The sequence below is a fragment of the Pleurodeles waltl genome, chromosome 1_2, assembly GCF_031143425.1.
Source record: "Pleurodeles waltl isolate 20211129_DDA chromosome 1_2, aPleWal1.hap1.20221129, whole genome shotgun sequence".
In the NCBI taxonomy this organism is placed as follows: Eukaryota; Metazoa; Chordata; class Amphibia; order Caudata; family Salamandridae; genus Pleurodeles; species Pleurodeles waltl.
This window is the reverse complement of record NC_090437.1, coordinates 43,220,987-43,240,159: the sequence shown is the minus strand read 5'-3', so window position 1 is coordinate 43,240,159 and position 19,173 is coordinate 43,220,987. Positions and strand designations below refer to the sequence as shown.

The 19,173-nt window shown below is 46.0% G+C and overlaps 1 protein-coding gene across 9 annotated transcripts in view; it reads left to right on the top strand.

The window, feature by feature from the left end:
* The window catches only part of PTPN13 (protein tyrosine phosphatase non-receptor type 13), a 1,045,801-nt gene that overhangs the window by 748,900 nt on the left and 277,728 nt on the right, over positions 1-19,173 (top strand). For all 9 annotated transcript variants that reach the window (XM_069236135.1, XM_069236143.1, XM_069236122.1 and 6 more), the window contains exon 31: positions 12,078-12,451. In XM_069236135.1, coding sequence (XP_069092236.1) covers positions 12,078-12,451 — 374 coding nt within the window. The remainder of the gene's footprint in view (positions 1-12,077; positions 12,452-19,173) is intronic.

The following is a 19,173-nucleotide window of genomic DNA, read 5'->3' as shown; positions in this document are numbered from 1 at the left end:
TGGAGTAACAGCCCCAAGAGTATTTACAAAATGTCTAGCAGTAGTAGCAGCACATTTCAGGAGACAGAATGTTCATGTCTTCCCATACCTAGACAATTGGCTGATTAAGGGTTCCAGCAAACAATGGTGCCTGCAAGGCACGCAAGTCTCTAGCAGTCTGTTACACAAACTGGGGTTCACAACAAATGTTACAAAATTTCATTTACAACCTCTTCAGATACAGCCCTATATAGGAGCAATACCCATTTGAATCTCTGCCAAAGCTTACCCCAATTTGCAGGGGATTCTCAATCTACAGAACCAGCTGGGACTTTTTCAGACACATCATCACGTTCCAGTCAGGTCGGTGAAGCACTTTCTAGGCACAATGGCCTCCTGTATAGCTATATTTCCACATCCTCCCGTAACTGTAGTGTCTAGCATCTCAGTGATCACAAGTGGGGGGCAACTCGGACAATCTACTGTTGGTTTCACCCAGGGTCCAACAATCTTTAAAGTGATGGAACACACACAGCAGCCTGAAAGGCATTACTTTTCTGGATCCAATCCTGCATGTGACTATCACCACAGATGCATCACTCATAGGATTGGCGGCACACAGGGAGGACATCATGGTACAGGGCCAATGGATTGTTCGCCAACAGGCATTCCACATCAATGTTCTAGAGCTCATTGCCATTCTGATGGCTCTCAAAGCTTTCCTGCCTAATGTAACTGGGAAGAATGTTCTTCTCCGCACAGACAGTATGACAGCAATATATATCATTCCAAAACAAGGAGGGACACAGTCGATACAACTGTCTCAATTAGAACAGACCATTTGGCACTGGGCTATTTGACACCACATCCTTCTCCTGGCGAAATATCTTCCTGGAGTGGACAGTTCATAAGCGAATCAGCTAAGCAGGACACAGCAACAAGTCCCATGAGTGTGAACTCCAACCTCAAGTCCTTCATGAGTACTTCCGGCATTGAGGAACACCAGAAATAAACTTATTCACCACTGAATAAAACGTAAAATGCAAAAACTTCACCTCCAGGCACCTACATCCACAGACCATGGGCAATGTTCTATAGATAAACTAGTCAGGGATATTTGAGTACGCTTTTCCTCCTCTCCCACTCATTCCATATCTGGTCAGGAAACTCATACAAACATCACTCAGGATGATTCTTATAGCTCCAACTTCTGCATGACAACTCTGTTTCATGACACTATTAGAGTTGGCCCTAGTACATCACAAGAAGCTTCGCAGCATAGCAGGGGCCCTATGACACATAGGGCGCACTTTCTCTGTTTGCGCCACAGTGCACCTTAAAATAGGCACACTGGGCACAAAGAGAGAAAGTGTGCCCTATTACATTGACTGTGCTCCCCCCAGGGCAGCAACGAACTTGCCCTGCCCTTGAGGCAGCACATTCAGATGAAGCACGGATTGCAGCTTTGAAGCATCCACTCACCGTTTTCACTGTGCAGGCAGCAACCCACCTCCACTTTTAAGGGAGATTAGAGATCCTCTTGCAGGCAGGTACAGTGAGTGACAGCTGCAGCCTCTTGCAGGGGGATATCTGGTAGGTCCATAGGACACTCTTTCCCCCTCCAGAGGGCTGCCATCACAGGGCACACTGACAGTGCATCTCCTGGCAGGTTCTTTGCCTCTGTGCCTGCGTATATAATATGGCACGGTGCAAAGATATTTGCCCCCATGCAAATGAGGGAACACCCTCTGGTGATTGCACTGGCGCGATATGTGTGCTAGCACTATCTGTATAACAGAAAGGGCCAGCCAAGGGTCTCTGGCCCTTACTGTAATAGCAAAGTTCCTCAGAGGGGCGCAAGGCTGGCGCAGATGCCTGTTGCGCCCCTGCAGCACTTTGTATAATACGGCCCCAGATCTTCTCACTCACAGTAAGGGCAGAGTCAGGTACCTAAACTCCTAGCAATTCAACTCAGCAATTCGGCGTCTGAAGTCATAGAGTTGAGATGTTTACAAATGCCTAAAGAAGGTATGGACATTCTGAAGGAAGCAAGATACCCAACCACAAGAGCCTGTTATGCAGCCAAATGGAAATGTTTTAGCCACTATTGCATGGCTCAGAACATAGACCTTTGCACACCTATAGTACAACAAGTAGTGTGCTACTTGGTACCCCTCCAATAGTCCCATATATAATACACATCCATAGGACTGCATCTGGCAGCAATAGCTGCTTATTTCCAAAACAACAAACATCAGTCATTATTTTGAATACCAGTCACTAAAGCTTTTATGGAAGGGTTAAAGAGAGTAATCCCACCTGGCACACCTCCAGTTCCTTCATGATATTTAAATGTTGTGCTCACAAGACTAAAATCCACACCATTTGAACCACTGCACTTGTGAACTCTGCAGCCCCTTTCTTGGGAGGTAGCTTTCCTACTCGCTACAACTTCCTTAAAAAGAGTTAGTGACATTCATGCACTAACCATTCAGGAGCCTTACTTTCAAGTTTTCGTGGGTAAGGTTTGTCTACGTACAAAACCCAACATTTCTCCCAAAGGTTCTCTCTCCCTTCCACTTGAATCAAACACTGGAATTGCCAGTCTTCTTTCTAAAGCCAGAGACCGTGGCCAAAAGGGCCCTTCAGACACTTAATTTAAAAGGGCACTTGTACTACGTAGAGAGAACCAAGACTTTTAGAAAGTTGCAACAGCTATTCGTAGCTTTCTTAAGCCGTAGGAACGGAAAATCCATCTTAAAATGTGTTATTGCAAGAAGGATTGTGAAATATATCAGATTTGTGATGTAAAAGCTAAAAGATCTCTACCAAGTGTTCTAAGAGCTAATTTCCCAAGAATGAAAAATGCATCAAGGGCTTTCTTACGAAACATCCCTTCAGTTTCAAGATAATTTTATTCAATTGCAGAGTTATTTAATACCGTTGCACTAAAGTACATTCATGCAAACGATGTAAAATAAACTTTAAAAAAAGAGAAGATCATTGTGCAAGACGTTAGTATACGATTGCAAACAGAGCAATTTCTTCTAAAGAGAGTCAATTTAAAGTGCATAGTGTACCAGATTCATCCATATAAAAATGAAACAGTGTCTGCCTGACACTAGTCCTGGTTTTAGATAAAAACTCAATTCTGTCCAGAATTCTTGCAGACAGTTATTATGTTCATATACTCCCATGCATTTACCACTGGCATTTTGTACAATGTTTAACTAGCATGGACTTTTACTGTGAGCTTTAGCTGAGATAAGTATGATCAAAAACAGTTAAACTTTCTAGAGAGAGTCTAAAATGCCTGATGTGCCAAGATTTTCCATACTATAAGAATGCACTTTCAGTCTGAAGTTTTTCAGTTTGAGAAAGTGGCAATGCAATCCATATTTTCTACAAGCTGAAACATTGTGCTTATGTGCTTCATATCATCATTTAGTCCCACACATTTGACACTTGGGTTTTGAGCACCACTTGTGTAGCATAATATTTTGCAGAGAACTTAATCTGAGCTAAGTGTGGGCAAAAACAGTAAAGCTTTGCAGAAAGAGTGTAATATGTCCGATGTGCCAGGCATTTTCTATGATGTAAAAAGGCACCATCACTTTTAAGCTTCTCAGTTATCAAAAAGCGGCAGTGCTATCCAAATTTTGTATGAGTAGGGGCTTCCCACTTGTATGCTACATCATGGTAGTGCCTGGTTTGCTTGTGCTACGAGAGAGCAACAAAGAGTCTAAAGCTTTTCGGCTTTGCAGAAAGTGGCAGTGCTTCCAGGTTTTGTACGTATGGGAATCTCTTACTCATGCCCACAGCCATTCCAATTTTATGACCTACTTGCAGTCGCAGTACATTGGCAAGGCTGTCGAGGACTTGTTTATAAGCCTTCAAACTACTTCGTGGACTATGATTCTCCGTCTGTGATATGCCACCGTTTAGGCATTTGATTTTATGATCTAGTTTGTTCAAGTATCTTGTTAGTGTACAATTGAGGTGTATTTCTGAGGAGTTAAAACAAGTTGTGATTGCTGGCCTACAGCTGCATATTCCCCTCTGGTTCCATACTGGTCTCAAGATGGGTTTTTGATCTTTTATGTTTGCTTCACTTATGCAGATTTGATGGCTCATGGAGCTTTTATTCAGAGTCTGTAGACCTCTGTCCTGCCAGTTCATTTCCAAGATGGTAGTTGATGGTAAACAGCCAAAGAGTGTTCGAGAAAGGATGTTTAAACCTGGGCTTTGATAACTGTGTCCAGGTATGGTTGAGGGCCTAACTTTTCATAAGACGCCATTAAAAGCCAAGCATGCTATCTCTGGGCAAATGGCTATTTGTCTGCCAGCAATGAGTGATTCTTTACTCCCTTCACTAGGGAACAGGTGCAAAATGTCTCCCAATCCTCTGTTATTCCAAAGGTCGTTAGAGAGCCAGTGAGATAGTCTTTGGCCGGGGAGTAGTTTCTGTTACAAATTTCATCCCACAGATGACTGATTAGGGTTCTACTTTGTGCTTTCTTTAACTTGTAGCAGAGCTTTTTTGAAGGCTCCTTGCCTTACTGTAGATTGTTTTATTAGGCCAAATTCCAAGCACAATTGGGCTGGGGGCGAATGGGGCAGCGAGAAACAAAAATGACTTGAGTCTGGTTACAGTATTATCCAGGGGGACAGCATCTCTGCCCCTTAGGGCTTCCCTTCCATAAGCAACGGCTGGAACTAGTTCAATTTATATTATTTTCAGAAGAGTTATGTATGCGGAGGACACTGTGGCAGTTTTGATGCGCTTGAGGGGTGCGGCAAGAGGATTGGCTTTCAGACGCATGAGCTCAGAATCCTGTTTGAAGAAGCCTTACCTGTCAGTTAGCATGCCCAACTACTTGGGTTCTGATACCACCTCTACTTTAAACTTCTTCATGTGCCACTGGTTGAGGCACAGTGATGATTTCCCCTGGATCATTATTTTGGACTTCTTTAAGTTAACTTCCATTGCATTTATGTTGGACTATAATACTGTGGCGTTCAGAAGACTCTGGAGGCCAATTTTTGTTCAGCTTAGCGAAACCAAGTCGTCTACGTGGCAACAAGTTGTTATCCAATTTGGGGGGTGTTTAGGTCGTGTAAGGTGCTTAGGTTATTATTGGCCTCTCTTTTTTGGTCCCCTGGATGTTTTGTGTGGGCAGACTTGGACTTTGTTAACCTGGCTTTCAGTGTGTCATCATTTGAAACTTTTTGATAGACATTGAGAGCTTAGTTGGCTCTTCATCTTAGTTCTTTTGTTTTTCCATTGGCTTTTGATTAAGCAGCTCGATGTGTTACATGTGCTGCTTCTAGCTGTTATTTGGCGGTCAGCAAAATCTGTTGTCAATTGCACCCAGATTATGTGAGGGGCTTTTGTCTTGTCCATGACAGTTGTCATTGAGCCTTTATCTGCTTCAGATGGAACATAAATTGTTCTAGACGACCATTTGTCTCTTGATATCAATTGTGTAGATGTTGCCTTGCATTATTTCTACTGGTTTATGGTAATCCAGAATGAGAAGACATAACCCTTGCGGAAAGTAATCATTTTCGTCCCTTAGCGTAATTGGAAAAACTTGAAACAAGGTGAAAAAGTCGAGTGAAGAGCAATGTAAAGTCTATTTGATAGACACTTCTAGTTGCAGATTCCTTACCTTAGAATTTTCCCCAAGTGTCAGACTGGATCTGTAGATTTTTCTTCGAGCAGTACCCATGTGTGCCATCAGGTGGCGTCGGTCAACTCTGTGGTGCTGTTGACGTTGTGGTAGCCATTACGGTCATATATAGATGTCACCCCGGCTCGCTGACATCAGTTCTTTTCTTTTCGCACCAGCCTACACACAGATCCGGAGAAGTGCTACCCCTAATCATTTTTTGACTAACTACAACACTTTTGTTAAATATTTTTTGATGAGTTTTGGATGCGTCGAGGGATGTCCCTGAAGACCGGTTTTAAACCCTGTGACTCCTGTCCCCAAATGATGTCGGTGAAGGATCCGCATCTCGTCTGCGTTTGGTGTCTGGAGCGCGACCACGACCCAAGTCATGCTTCGAATGTCGGGCCTTGAACCCGAAGGCTCTGAGGAAGCAGTCTCTGAAGCTCATGGCGGCCCGCCACCCATTTCCACTTTGCTCCCAGTCATCACCACTCTTCTTTGTCCAAGTCATCTGGACGATCGGGTCACACGAAAAAGAAGTCAAAGAAGGCCAAACGTTCTTCGACTTCATCCCATCACTGGAAGAGCATTGATGCTCTGGGCCTCCACCTTCAAAGCCTGCGTCTGGGTCGGCTCCACGCCTCCCTGACTTCGGGGAGCCGGTGCTACCCCTACCAAGTTAAAAGTTCTGCGAGGCCATGCACCTCATCATCTTTGGGCAGACTGACCTGTCCTTGGTGCCTTTGGGCCCAGGAGAGTCGGTGAGGGCCCCCTTGGGTTCCACGCTGGCGGCTAAAGCCCCCAGCTCTGGGGGGCACCTCCGGATCCGCTCTCGGATCCGTACTGATGCCATTCATGCCAACGCAACCTTTCCAGTCGTCGGGACAGACGTCGACGCTTGCGGGTTGGGCCCGCAACCGATGTCGATCCTATACTTATCCCCAAAAACCCAGAGCCGGAATGGCACCACTCGATGCTGATTACGTTTTCCCTGGGCTCTCCTGGGCCCAGGGCAGATCCAGACCCTTCCTGCTAGGGGTATGGATATGGGGATAGTGTAGAGGGATCGCTGGACCATTTAGAATACCAGCTTGACCCTGACATGCTTTCTCCCCCTACCCTGAATACAGAGGAGGGAGCTTCATACTCCATGGTGGTAAGAAGGGCTGCTGAGGTTTTGAACCTCTAGCTTCCTTCTGTGGAGGTCAGGACTAACCTCCTAACCAAGGTGCTTCAGCCTGGGGCTTCCAGTTCAAAACTCCTCTTTTCCTTTAATGATGCCCTTACAGATGTCCTACTGGGTACCTGGTACAAACTCAGCACAGGGTCTCCTGTGAATAGGACGGGTGCCCGCCCGCGTGTGCCGACCGACCCAAAATTCCTGTCCCAACATCCTATGCCTCAGAGACTTGTGATCTAGGCTTTTTCATCTTCTGGCACATTCCCTTCCACTCCACATGATAGGTAAATCTAAAAGACTGGATAATCTGCAGTCAGTGAACACCCCATGTCTTTTGGGCCGATACTGCCATGCTCTCTCCGATACAGTCACACAGGTGCTGCCTCGAGGCCCGGACAGTTGATTTTTCTGTAGTGCTAACATAAACCGGTTCATGGGTCTCAGTTTGGGTAAGGTTTGAGTAATCTAGTTGGTCCCCATCATATGTGGCTATCATTGCTTCCCATTCAAATGAGGTAAGAGGAGACAGAATATGTGAAGGTTCGATCTCCAGGATGTCTGACTTAGTAGGATTATCCAAGTAGGTGCAGCTGGTGCTTGGTGCATTATATTCCCTGAGGTTAGCAGGAGTGTTGATTGCCACTTCCCTTTTAGCTTGCTAAACACCTGTACGGCTACAAGCAAATGTCACCCGTGCCAACAGGGAGGGATTGGTAGAGGTGGAAGATGAGTGTTGAACCACTTCACTTCACACGCCTATCATTGCTTTAGTTATGAGGGTGAGGTCTCCACTGTCCTCACATTTAAGTAAATACCGTAGTTCTTCTATTTTTTCAGCGCCTTAATGTACTTGTGCAGAGACAGTAAGCACAGATTGTGTTGTTTTACTCAGTGTATCCTGTTTCCCCGGCTCAGAGATATGTTGCCCGGTTCTGTGGAGCCCTGGTCGGAGGTAGTTGCACCCATCGTGTTTTTGACATTGGCATTGGTAAGTTTTTCAAGAGCTTCCTGCTCTGCAGCTTTTGTGATTGAAGAGTTAAGTGTTGAACTGGTAGTGGTTCAAGAGAGGATGGTAATCTCTGGATGTTTAGATTAGATGTGAAAATTGCAGCTGCTTGATCCTTGAGAGAAAAAAGAATTTACTATGAATTTTGGGTTGATACTTTTTGGTTGTTGTGTCTTTGTGGAGAAGAGGTTACCCAGTAGCGTTGGGTGATTCAATAGCTTTAATGATGGAATGCTAGGATTAGCTGTGCCTAGTTCTGGACTTGGGAGTACCATTTTGCTAGTGGTTTTACGAGTGGTTTTGCAAGTGATATGGCTTGTAGTGGAAGGCTCGTCTTTTTCTCCCACGGTAGAAGGAACAATTTTCCCTTTGGCATGCGTTGCCGGAAGAGGATCCCTCATTCTACCAGACTGCCTGTTATGTGGTGGAGGGGAGCTCTTCTTTGTGAGGTGTTGTTGCCAGTAGCAAAGCAAGAGCGACAGTGACCTGGAATTTCCGAAATCCAGAGTCTGTAGTCCTAGATCCAAAACAAACTGGAAGTCTAATGCTGTGCTGGTCAAGAGGGATTTCATTTCGGTTGGCAAGTTGCAGGTTGTAGGCTGCAGACTCGGTTAAATTGCCGGTTATTGTGTGGGCTTACTAGAAGTCGCCAGAGTTTTCCCTGTGTGCACACTGCACTGACGCTAGAGACGAAGCATATTTGTCAATGTGTGGAGTTTAATTGCATGAGAGGCAAGCCGCACCAGACTAGTTCCAGCCGTCTCCGCACCCTCTGCAGTGAACCGCTGCCTCCTAGGGCCATGCCTCATCTCACCTCGCCTACTTCCCAAACGCTTCCCAAACACCTTTGGCCTGGGTTTTCAAATGCTGGGGGACGCAAGATGCTGGAAATCTCCTGAATTTGCAGAGGAAAATGACAAATGACCGGCAACTGGCACATAGGCAGGCAGCGGCGGATGACAGATTAGCAGAAGGGCGCAGCTTGAGAAAGGCCTGAAAGCCTTGGAAGCACTCACCACCTGCAAGTTACAGTGAGTGACCAACTGCACTTTCTCCACTCTTCGGGAGATCCAAAGTCGTCAGGGCTGATGCAGGTCACAGGGCCTACTGCCGGTGTCTTACATCTAGTGGCTTGGCAATATCTTGCTTTGAGCCACCAGCCTTGGCCTTCCACTGAGTTGCCGATTTACGGGGCTGCTGGGGCCTCGCAGGACAAATCTGCAGCAATCTCAGCAGCGTTCACAGCCCAGCCTTCTTGGAGCACCTCATGTTGTGTTGCGTTGCTCTGTAGGTCAGTAGATCCACCTTCCCCATAGATCCGTGTATCCCTTTAACAGACATTTGTAAAGCAGCTCAGTGGACAAACTTGCCCACATTCACTGAACACTATTGTGTATATGTTCAAGACAGACAGCAAACTATGGTAGGACAAACAGTCTTACACACATTATTTCAAACAACTGCACTCTCTAATGCCTTGAGCACCCGCAAGAGGAGTACTGTTTACAGTCTATGCATAGCATGTGTATCTGCAGCCAACATCTGCTACGAATGGAGTATGTTACTTACACTGCAAGCATCTATTTATAGTATGTAGTGCTGCAGGTTCACATGTACCCTTCTGCCTATCCGTCTGGTATGAGATGGTGTCAGATGTACACACATAAAACACCACATATATCAACATGTTACATGCATGTTCAACAGCAATTAGTATCCTACAAGACTACATCTCACTCGCCAACATGGCAGGGGAAAAAATAGACAATCTAACAAAGGAGCATTTGGACATGAGCAGCCCCTTTGGGGTGAGGGGAACGGTGGGGAGGGGATGAAGACTCGACGGGACATCACCAGTAAAAGACTTCCTAAAGAAAAACAACTTGTAAAGTCTGAGCTCAACACTAGATGGCAGGAGTGTGCATAGCATGTAAATCTGCCGCACTACACGCTATGAATAGATGCTTACAGGGTAAGTAACATACTTTTTCTGGTGGATACTCTATCTAACCACAGGCTCTCCCACCTCTCTGTTATATGGAGTGGCCTCGTTTTTTCAACATCTAAAATGTTTCTAAATTAGCAGTCTTTACACTGGTACCAGCAATTGCTTCTGCTCCACATCTGAGGGCATGTAAATAGATAAGCAAGAAACTGATGTCAGCACGCAGGGTGGCGTTTATATGGAGCTCCATTATATCAATTCCTTGGCAGTACAGAGCCAGCTTAGAGCCACTTAGCAGCACGCAGAAGCATTGCTGGAAAAAGTTTCCAGATGCAGCCTGCCACCAAGGAGTATTCTGAGGTGAGAAATCTGCAGTTAGTGTCCACCAGAAAAATCATTACCAAATGTAAGATAACTGTGCATTTCACATACAGCAGCTGCACAGGGAAGTTATTTAACTGAATTATCCCTATGGCTCATTTCTTTTAATACTAACATCTCAGCTCCGTGGTGGTGCTGTTCAGTGCTTAGTTTGAGCCGGTGGTTGCAGGCGAGGCCCAACAGCACTCATTTTCAGGGACTGGCACTTATCTTTTCTCCACAGACCTTGATCCAGAGCAATAGAAAGACAAACACAAATGGGAAAAGGAGGAGGAAGAAAGGGATAGTGACAAAGGGGGAAGCAGGGATGAAAAAGATCCTGCAAGAGTGGGATAAAGCGACAGGGAGTATTTTGCTGGTGGCTTAAAGAGAAATGAGATACAATTAAGACTACGCAGCCCTGGTGTTCAGCACTCCTTCGATAGCACTCAACGTGACCTTCTGAACAAAACTTTGGCCCCTGAACTTTTTTTTTTTTTTTTTTTTTATCCGAAGTAAGCACTAGGGGTGTTAATGTAAAATTTATCTTGTTCTCGCTAGGTCTAGGTGCATGACAATAGGAATAGTTAGTGTTATTATATTTTTGCATCTTTAACATTTTCTGGATTCACATTGTCATCATTATTCCGCCACCATGTGATTGTGACCATAATCATTTTCTCTGTAGTCTCTGGGGGTGTACAACCCGTTAATGGCCACCTACAAATTCTGTGGACTGTGGTCCGCCCATCCATTGACAAAGTAGCAAAATAGCAAAAAAAATGCAGGGCACCCAAAAACCATTTTCCAACTTGTAAAGTTTTTATATTCAGTTGTAGCAATATGGTAATCTGTTTTTTCAATCCATAAAGTTTATTGAGTTTTGTTAAATTGCTGGGTCTGTTATGTTATACTGGTACCGCTTTAGAGTCCTATGGGCAGCAGAGTTACAGGTGCGAAAGATCGAGAGGGTGATATGAGAGTTTGAACAAGGGGAGAAAGGAGAGTAAAGAAGTCTTGTACAAGCACTGTAAAGTACTTTCATGATGGTGCTTGTATAACATTTAATACTAGCTTGCTCCTCTATGAAACTGCTGCATGAAATAGCAGGAGAAGTAGCACAATGGGCCATATGAACAGTTAAGTATTGTTATGTATACCACATTAATCAAGTACTCAGGACAACATTAAAATATTCTACGAAGAGCATTTTATAGTTGCTTGGATCAGTACTCTGAAATATTTGGGTTTGTATGCAGTTTGAAAAAGATCTTTCTCAGACTAGGTATTTAAGTAATGTTACAGCACCATCTCCGCTAGTTCTTAGTGTTAAGGGAAGTAGAAGTAAAATCTACTTGACTCCAACCGACATTATAGAAAATTAGATCACATGACCTTTGACCCACATGACATCAAGCAAGATTTGACTCTGAGGAAACCATAGATTGTTGCTTACAAAACAAGTGGCAAACTAATTACTTAAAGATATTAAATCAACATAGAATGCACAGCGGGATCATTGACTTTTCAGTTAAAAAAAACCCTAATGGCACCTCTGCCATCCACTACTGTTCACTGACTTCCCAGCTTATCTAATTTGCTGAATTCCTTAGGAGAAAGATGGTACTCCCCGGATTATCGACTGGTGTAGTACATATCAAATAACTTCATTGGTTCAAGCATGTTGCTGATATCGTTCATGCCTAAAGTTGGAATGTAGGAACAATTCACATGGCACCAGTAGTATAGATTAGAACTCATGACAAGGATTATGCCTGATTGACTCTACTTGATGTGGAGTAACATTAATATTGTGTCATACCCTCAAGATCCATTCGTTTTTTTATGCGATGTAACATGCTTATCAAATAAACCTTCTTACTAGAGAGTATTTTAACATTTTGTATTTAATTGCAAACATCTTACTTGCAGACACCTTTGAGCTCTCCAGTTCATATATGTCAAGAAGATGACAGAGCGGATTCAAAGAACACTAGTTTTGCCCAATTTCTGCCGGGGGACAGCTCAGATGAAAATTGCGAGGTTGCTGATATTAACAATAAGCGTCTGAGGTCTCCATCTCGAAGAGACAGCTACAGTGACAGCAGTGGGACTGATGATGAACTGCCTGTAACACCAACAAGACTCTCAAACTCTAGTTGGAGCCCAACACTTTACCAGACGCCTGAGGACAATGTAATCCAGGGTCCAAACCACACTGAAACTCCCTCCAATCAGGAGGAGACCATCCGAACCAGTTTCTACACGCCTCACGAGTCTCCGAGTAAACCAGCATTTGAAGATAGGTATGTTATTACAAGCCTTGAGAAGCTCTGCTTTAATCTGTTAGCAAGACACGGTAGCCTTAGTCTAGTATCAATTTTCACTCACATATCCTAGGTATTTGGCCATTTTCTATCGTAAAAATTTGTTTCAGAAGTCATCCTCAGTTCAGCCAAAAAATATGTTTTTTCCCGTCTTAAAGTCAAGAAAGAAGTCTTTAATTTTTAATAGGGTAATCCTGATTTGGTACCTTTTCTTCATGTTGGTATTTTCATCACAAAGGGCCCTGGTTCATGGAATGTTATGCACTTTTAAAATAAGTAGAATTGAAAATGTGTCAAAAGGATGTTAAGTGGTGCCTAATAATATCAGCACACTGTGATTTATTAAGAATGTTTGAGCAAACATTTCTCATTGGTCGGTATTCTGGAAAGGCACTGCTAGTATCAAGGGCCCTGTCATATTCTCCTCTGTTATCACTCGTAGCTTCTTTCTTTTGAGATATAATGGGATATGTCAATAATTGCTTCCTGTGGTTCTGCTAGATCTTTAAAAGAACTGGAAAGAGGTATATGGACATGTGGAATGTTTTAGTGTCACATTACAGTGTAATTTGGCTTTCAGAAGGATTAGACATTTGTACAAGCAAATGTTCAGAAACAGTTGGCAGGGCTAGGGATTAGTCACTTTTGTTTTTAGGTGTGTTTTATTTATGCAGTGCTTAGTCCAAAGGTACAGGATAATTGTTTTTGGTATTCAGCACTGCTTCCTTTTCACCTCATAGATGATATTTGTGTGAACCTACCCATGGGGTAATGTCCTTGACAAACTCCTGAATCTTAAGGGACGGTGTTTCTATGACTCAGCGGCTCCCCCACAGGATAGACTGCTATGGTTTAAATAATTGAGATTAATGATGTTTGCTGAGGGTCTTCAGAAGCAAGTTTATTAATGAATTCAGCTTAGTCAACAAATATGCAAATTCCCTCATTCAGATGGTGTATCTGTAAAGAATCTCAATCTGTAAAAATCCTGCCTGAATAGTACTGTCTTGCGTATCCAAAGTATTGTTGAATGGTGCATACGTGTCCTCAACCTACAGTATGGCAGGTCTTTAGTAGGCCAGTGCCTGAGACTAATATTGGATTGGTGTTGAGTACTCTATGAGAGTCTCACTGATGACTCGCACTGTTCTGTTCTTTTAGTAAGAGAAGTGTCACTAAATTAGGATCAGAAGGACTATTTTACAGCACATTTAAAATGGTTTGAAAATGAATCTTTCAGCATTGTGGGCGCTTCATCGATAGTCATAAGCATTAGACTTATTCTCACTGCATGTGGGAACCCAAGAACACTGTTTTTTTTGTTTGTTTTTTTGTGTTAATTTTTATTTTCATTTTAAACAAAATTAAAAAAACAGGAGTTCATGCACAGCAAATATGGTGCATCATTGAAGTCTATTTAGAGTTAAAATACTCTTAATGCATGCCTTGTATTTAAAGTAGTGGTGAATGTTAATACCGGTGTCCCAATCTACACAATGGGGCATATTCACAAACTACATTTTGTAGTATGTTTAGTAGCACTACAATAGTATAACTAAAAAGCTACAAAATGCTATTCACAAACCTAGGAGATAAATCTCTACCACCACCTCTCTTATCTTTTGTATGGAAGCGCCTCACACATGTAGGTTTACTACTTTTTTTATTTTTTTATTGTTTATTCATTTGAACACAAACCAAAGAAACATACATTAATACAGCAGATCTCTCGACGAGAGGATAAGGTAAATGAGAACCATTACAAACCATACAGCTACTGTAGTATCCCAAGTCGCAAGCGGCTCTCTGACAGAGTCTCTCTCTATATGCTAATATCAAGGGATCCGTTCCAAACAGGAGCCTCCACACCGGAGGAGCGTAGAAGTCCACCGCCCCAACGTAGGGCTAGGGCATACACGCCAATGGTACTAATCTGACATCGTCGAGCAGGAAGAACTGCAGAAAATAACAGTTGCAAAAACCACTAAAAAGGCAGGTGGAGCACACAGTCACATCGCGCAGGATTATCATACAACATGGTAACTCGCATGATCCGAGGGGGAATGAATCGCGCAGATGGGAGTCATCAGTCACACAGCACCCTCCGTCTGTGTCGCCAGATATTCATTTAGAGGGGCCCAGATATCTTTGGGGCGGGATCCCTCTGGCATAAGTTCCCAAGATACTAACAGCTGATCATGGCAAAAAGCAGCATCTCGTAACCAGTCGGACCTACGGGGAGCTCTCCCCCGACCCCAACACATAGCAACTCTACGCTTAGCCAGCAGCATGAGAAGGCCCACCAAGCGTCTATGCGGGCCCTGGACCTCATCCATATATCCCAACAGCGCTATCTTAGGGGAGAGGGGTACTTCCACTTCTATCATTTCAACAATCGACCGTCTTATCTCCTCCCAAAACTTATACACTTCTGCGCACTCCCATGCCAGGTGAAAGAAGCCTGCATCCCAAGCCCCGCAGCGAGCGCAGCATGTATCCGCTAGCAGCCCCATGGAATGTAGTTTATTGGGCGTATAATATAGTCGGTGTAGAAACTTAAAATGCAGTAAGCACAGTCTGTAATTCGGGGATAGTGCCCTCATATGAGCACAGCAGCTACGCCACATTACCTCCGGGATAGGCCCCCCCACATCTCTCTCCCATGCAGTCCTAGAGGACACCACAAGGCCACCCCCCTGCTCCTGCATAGCATTATACAGCTTTGTTATCAGCTTAGAGGGGGATCTCGCGCTGCAGAGTACCTCCAGAGCACGAAACTCCGAGGGAGCACCAGACGCTTCAAGGAATCGATCCCGCAGCAAGGCGCGGACCAACACTGTAAACTTATAAATATTCACTAGGGTGACATGTCCAGTATTTCCATCGCAAACACACACCATCCTAAGCCAATCCAATGCAAAGTTTTCTAAATTTTTAGCACCATTTCAAATGAATAAAATGTGAAGAAATTCTACAATACTACATTAGACCACCTAGTAGAAAACCACAACTCAACACAATGCCCACTTCTCACTGTGCTTAACGTATGTAAAAAAACAAAAAAAAGAATATTAGAAAAAACTGGAAAAAGCGACCTGAAAAACTTTTCATTGGCTTGGCGCAGGAAAAAAACTCTCACTTTAAAACCACAAGGCTGCATTGTCTTCTATATCCAGTGATGCTATTGACTGGCAGATGCTTTAGAGAGTCTCATTTTTTAAGGTTAAAAAAATTGAGACACAACAATTTTTTGTTCTTTATGGAAGTAAAAAAGCCGGGGTGGTGGAAGGATTGATCTGATAGAGACTTCTAGCTGCAGCTTCCTTACCTTAGAGTTCCCTGGCGTCAGCTTCGAATCCGGAGTTTTTTCAGAGCAGTACCCTGCGCGTGCGCCGTCCGGATCCGCGTGCGCCGACCAGCTCCGCGTGCATCGTCAGCGTCGTTGGAGCCATCTGACGTCACGGTTGTCTATATAGACGCCGTCTCGGTGCGCGTACGTCAGTTCTTTTCCTTCCGCGCCGGTTAAGCGCAGTTTTGGAAAGAGCTACCCTGCTTCGACAGTTTGTCGACGCTTTTTTGACTGTTTAGAGTCATGTCTTCGAGAAAGACAGGATTCAAGCCGTGTGGTGCATGTCATCGCACCATGTCGGTGACGGATCCGCACCGAGTCTGTCTTTGGTGCCTAGACAAGGACCACGATTCCACCTCGTGCTCCGACTGTCGGGCCATGGCGCCGAAGGCCTTGAGGGAGAGATCCCTTAAGCTTCTTGCGGCCCGACATTCGTCTTCGGTCGGCGCGACTCCACGGAGGTCACGGTCCCGCAGTAGGAGGAGGTCGCGGCACCGCTCCCGGAGCCCCAAGTCCTCTTCCTCGCATTCGAGGTCTTCCGAAGGTAAGAGGCACAAGAAGAAGAAGAAGTCCAAGCGGACTTCGTCTTCGTCACGCCCGTCGGCCGACGAGGCATCTAGAGAACGTCGACGTTCCGAGCGCGGTTCTGAGGAGCCGTCGCCAGAGTCGACTCCGCGTCTTCCCCCCTTTCCAGGGACCGGATTGACCCCCGCTCAAATAAGAGTTTTACGAGGCCATGCGTCTCGTTTTTGAGCGGGCTGCACCCTCGGTGGGTCTTTGGGCCCGCGGGGTCAGCAGGGGCCCCTCCGGATTCGAAGCCGGCGGCTTCGGCCTTGGCGCCGTTGGGGACCCCAGGATCCGATACTGCCGGTCTCTCACAGTCAGCCTACTTCGGCACCGGGTATGATGTCGACGATTCCGCCACCAGTGCCCACCGGTGGCAGCCCCATCCTTATTCCGGATGATCCGGAGCGACGTCGTACGACGTCGACTCTGACTTCGACGGAGCCAATTCGGCCCAGATCATTGTCTGAGCATTATTTGGAACAGCCAGACGCAGGAGAGGAATGGGAGGGGTCTGAGGACCCTTTGGAAACTCGATTGCAACAGGACTGGTACGAGGATCTAGGGGAGGCCAGTGGACTGGACACGTCTCCAGATACTGGTATGCTCTCTCCTCCTAATGTGGCTACGGAGGAGGGTGCGTCTTTCGCTATGGTGGTGCGTAGGGCAGCTGAGGTCTTGGACCTAGATTTGCCTACGGTGCCAGTCAGGACGAATATCCACCCAGAAGTGCTTCAGCCGGGGGTGTCAACATCGGAGCCGTTGTTGCCCTTCAATGAGGCTCTTACAAATGTCCTTCTGGGTACGTGGTCCAAACCCAGCACAGGGGCTCCTGTGAATAGGACGGTGGGACGCTGCCATAGACCCGCTCCCAGCGACCTCTAATTTCCTGACTCAACACCCCACTCCTGAGAGCTTGGTTGTCCAAGCCTGTACTTCCTGTGGTGCTTTCCCATCCGCTCCCCCGAATGGGGAATCCAAGAGGCTGGATCAGCTTGGGAAGAAGATGTTTTCTTCCACCAGCCTGGCATTGAGGTCCGTAAACACCTCTTGCTTATTGGGCGTATTCCCCATACTTTATGGGATACGGTGGCGCAAGTGCTGCCTCAGGTCCCGGAGGGCGTACGAGACACACTCACCCAGGCTGTCAAGGATGGGAGAGATGCAGCCAAGTTTACGATCCAGTGTGGCTTGGACACGACCGACTCGCTGGGCAGAGCGATTTAATCGTCAGTGGCCCTACGTCGCCACGCCTGGCTACGTTCTACTGATTTTTCAGGGGATGTCCAGTCTAGCTTGATGGACATGCCCTTTGATGGCTCTCGCCTTTTTGGCGAAAAGGCAGACTCCGCACTCAAGAGGTTCAAGGATTCTGGAGCCACGGCCAGATCCTTGGGCCTTTCGGCTCCGGCACGACAGCAGTCTGTCTTTCGCCCCTTTCGAGGCTTCGGAAGGGGTGTTGTACCTCGCCAGCCACAGTTTAGCCACAGTCCTCAGTCTTCACAGCATCCCGGAAGAGGACGTGGTCGTGGTACCATCAGACTCAGAGGGTCTGGCCAGAGGTCGGCCACCACACAGCGCCCCCTCCACTGCGCCCAAGCCCTCCTAGTGTAGTTCTGCGGGATCATGTCCGTCCAGTTGGAGGGAACATTTGTTTTCATCTCCCTCACTGGCTTTCCATCACCACGGACAAGTGGGTCCTGCAGATCATACGGAAGGGCTACTCCCTTCCCTTCCAGTCTTTCCCTCCTTCTATCCCTCCGACAAAGGAATGGCTGATGGAGGACCATCTAGCTTTGCTCCGCGAGGAAGTTATAGCTCTCTTGGCCAAGGGAGCCATAGAAAGAGTCCCGATATCAGAAGTAGGCAGTGGTTGTTATTCCCGCTACTTTCTGATTCCCAAAAAGAACAAAGGCCTTCGCCCTATCTTGGATTTAAGGGACATCAATCTCTTCCTCAAGAAGGAGAAATTCAAGATGCTCACTCATGCTCAGGTTTTGTCTGCCCTAAACCAAGGAGACTGGATGGTAGCGTTGGATTTGCAGGATGCATATTTCCATATTCCTATTCTGCCAGCCCACAGGCGTTACCTGTGGTTCAAGGTGGGCCACAAGCACTTTCAGTTTACCGTACTTCCTTTCGGTCTCACCAGTGCCCCTCGGGTGTTCACAAAGGTGATGGCGGTGGTGGCAGCTCATTTGCGCATGTCAGGGATCTCAGTCTTCCCCTACCTAGACGATTGGCTGTTGAAGGCTCCTACTCCCCAGGCTCTCGTCACCCACCTCCAGACGACGGCGGACCTTTTGCATTCGCTGGGGTTCACTATAAATGTGCCGAAGTCACACCTGACTCCCTCTCAGAAGCTCACTTTCATCTGAGCTGTTCTGGACACAGTGCAGTATCGGGCTTATCCTCCCGATCAGCGGGTTCAGGATATTCAGGTTATGATTCCGATGTTTCGGCCTCTATCCTGGATCTCGGTGAGACGGACTCTGAGGCTGCTGGGACTCATGGCTTCCTGCATCCTGTTGGTCAAGCATGCCAGATGGCGCATGAGGGCTCTGTAGTGGGACCTGAAGTTCCAATGGGCACAGCATCAGCGAAATCTTACAGACGTGGTTCAGATCTCAGAGGGGACTGCAAAAGATTTGCAGTGGTGGTTAGTGAACTGCAAGTGGGTCAAGGGCAGACCCCTCTCCCTTCCCCAACCAGATCTAACGGTAGTGACAGATGCGTCACTTCTGGAATGGGGCGGCCATCTGGGGGAGGTGGAGATCAGAGGTCACTG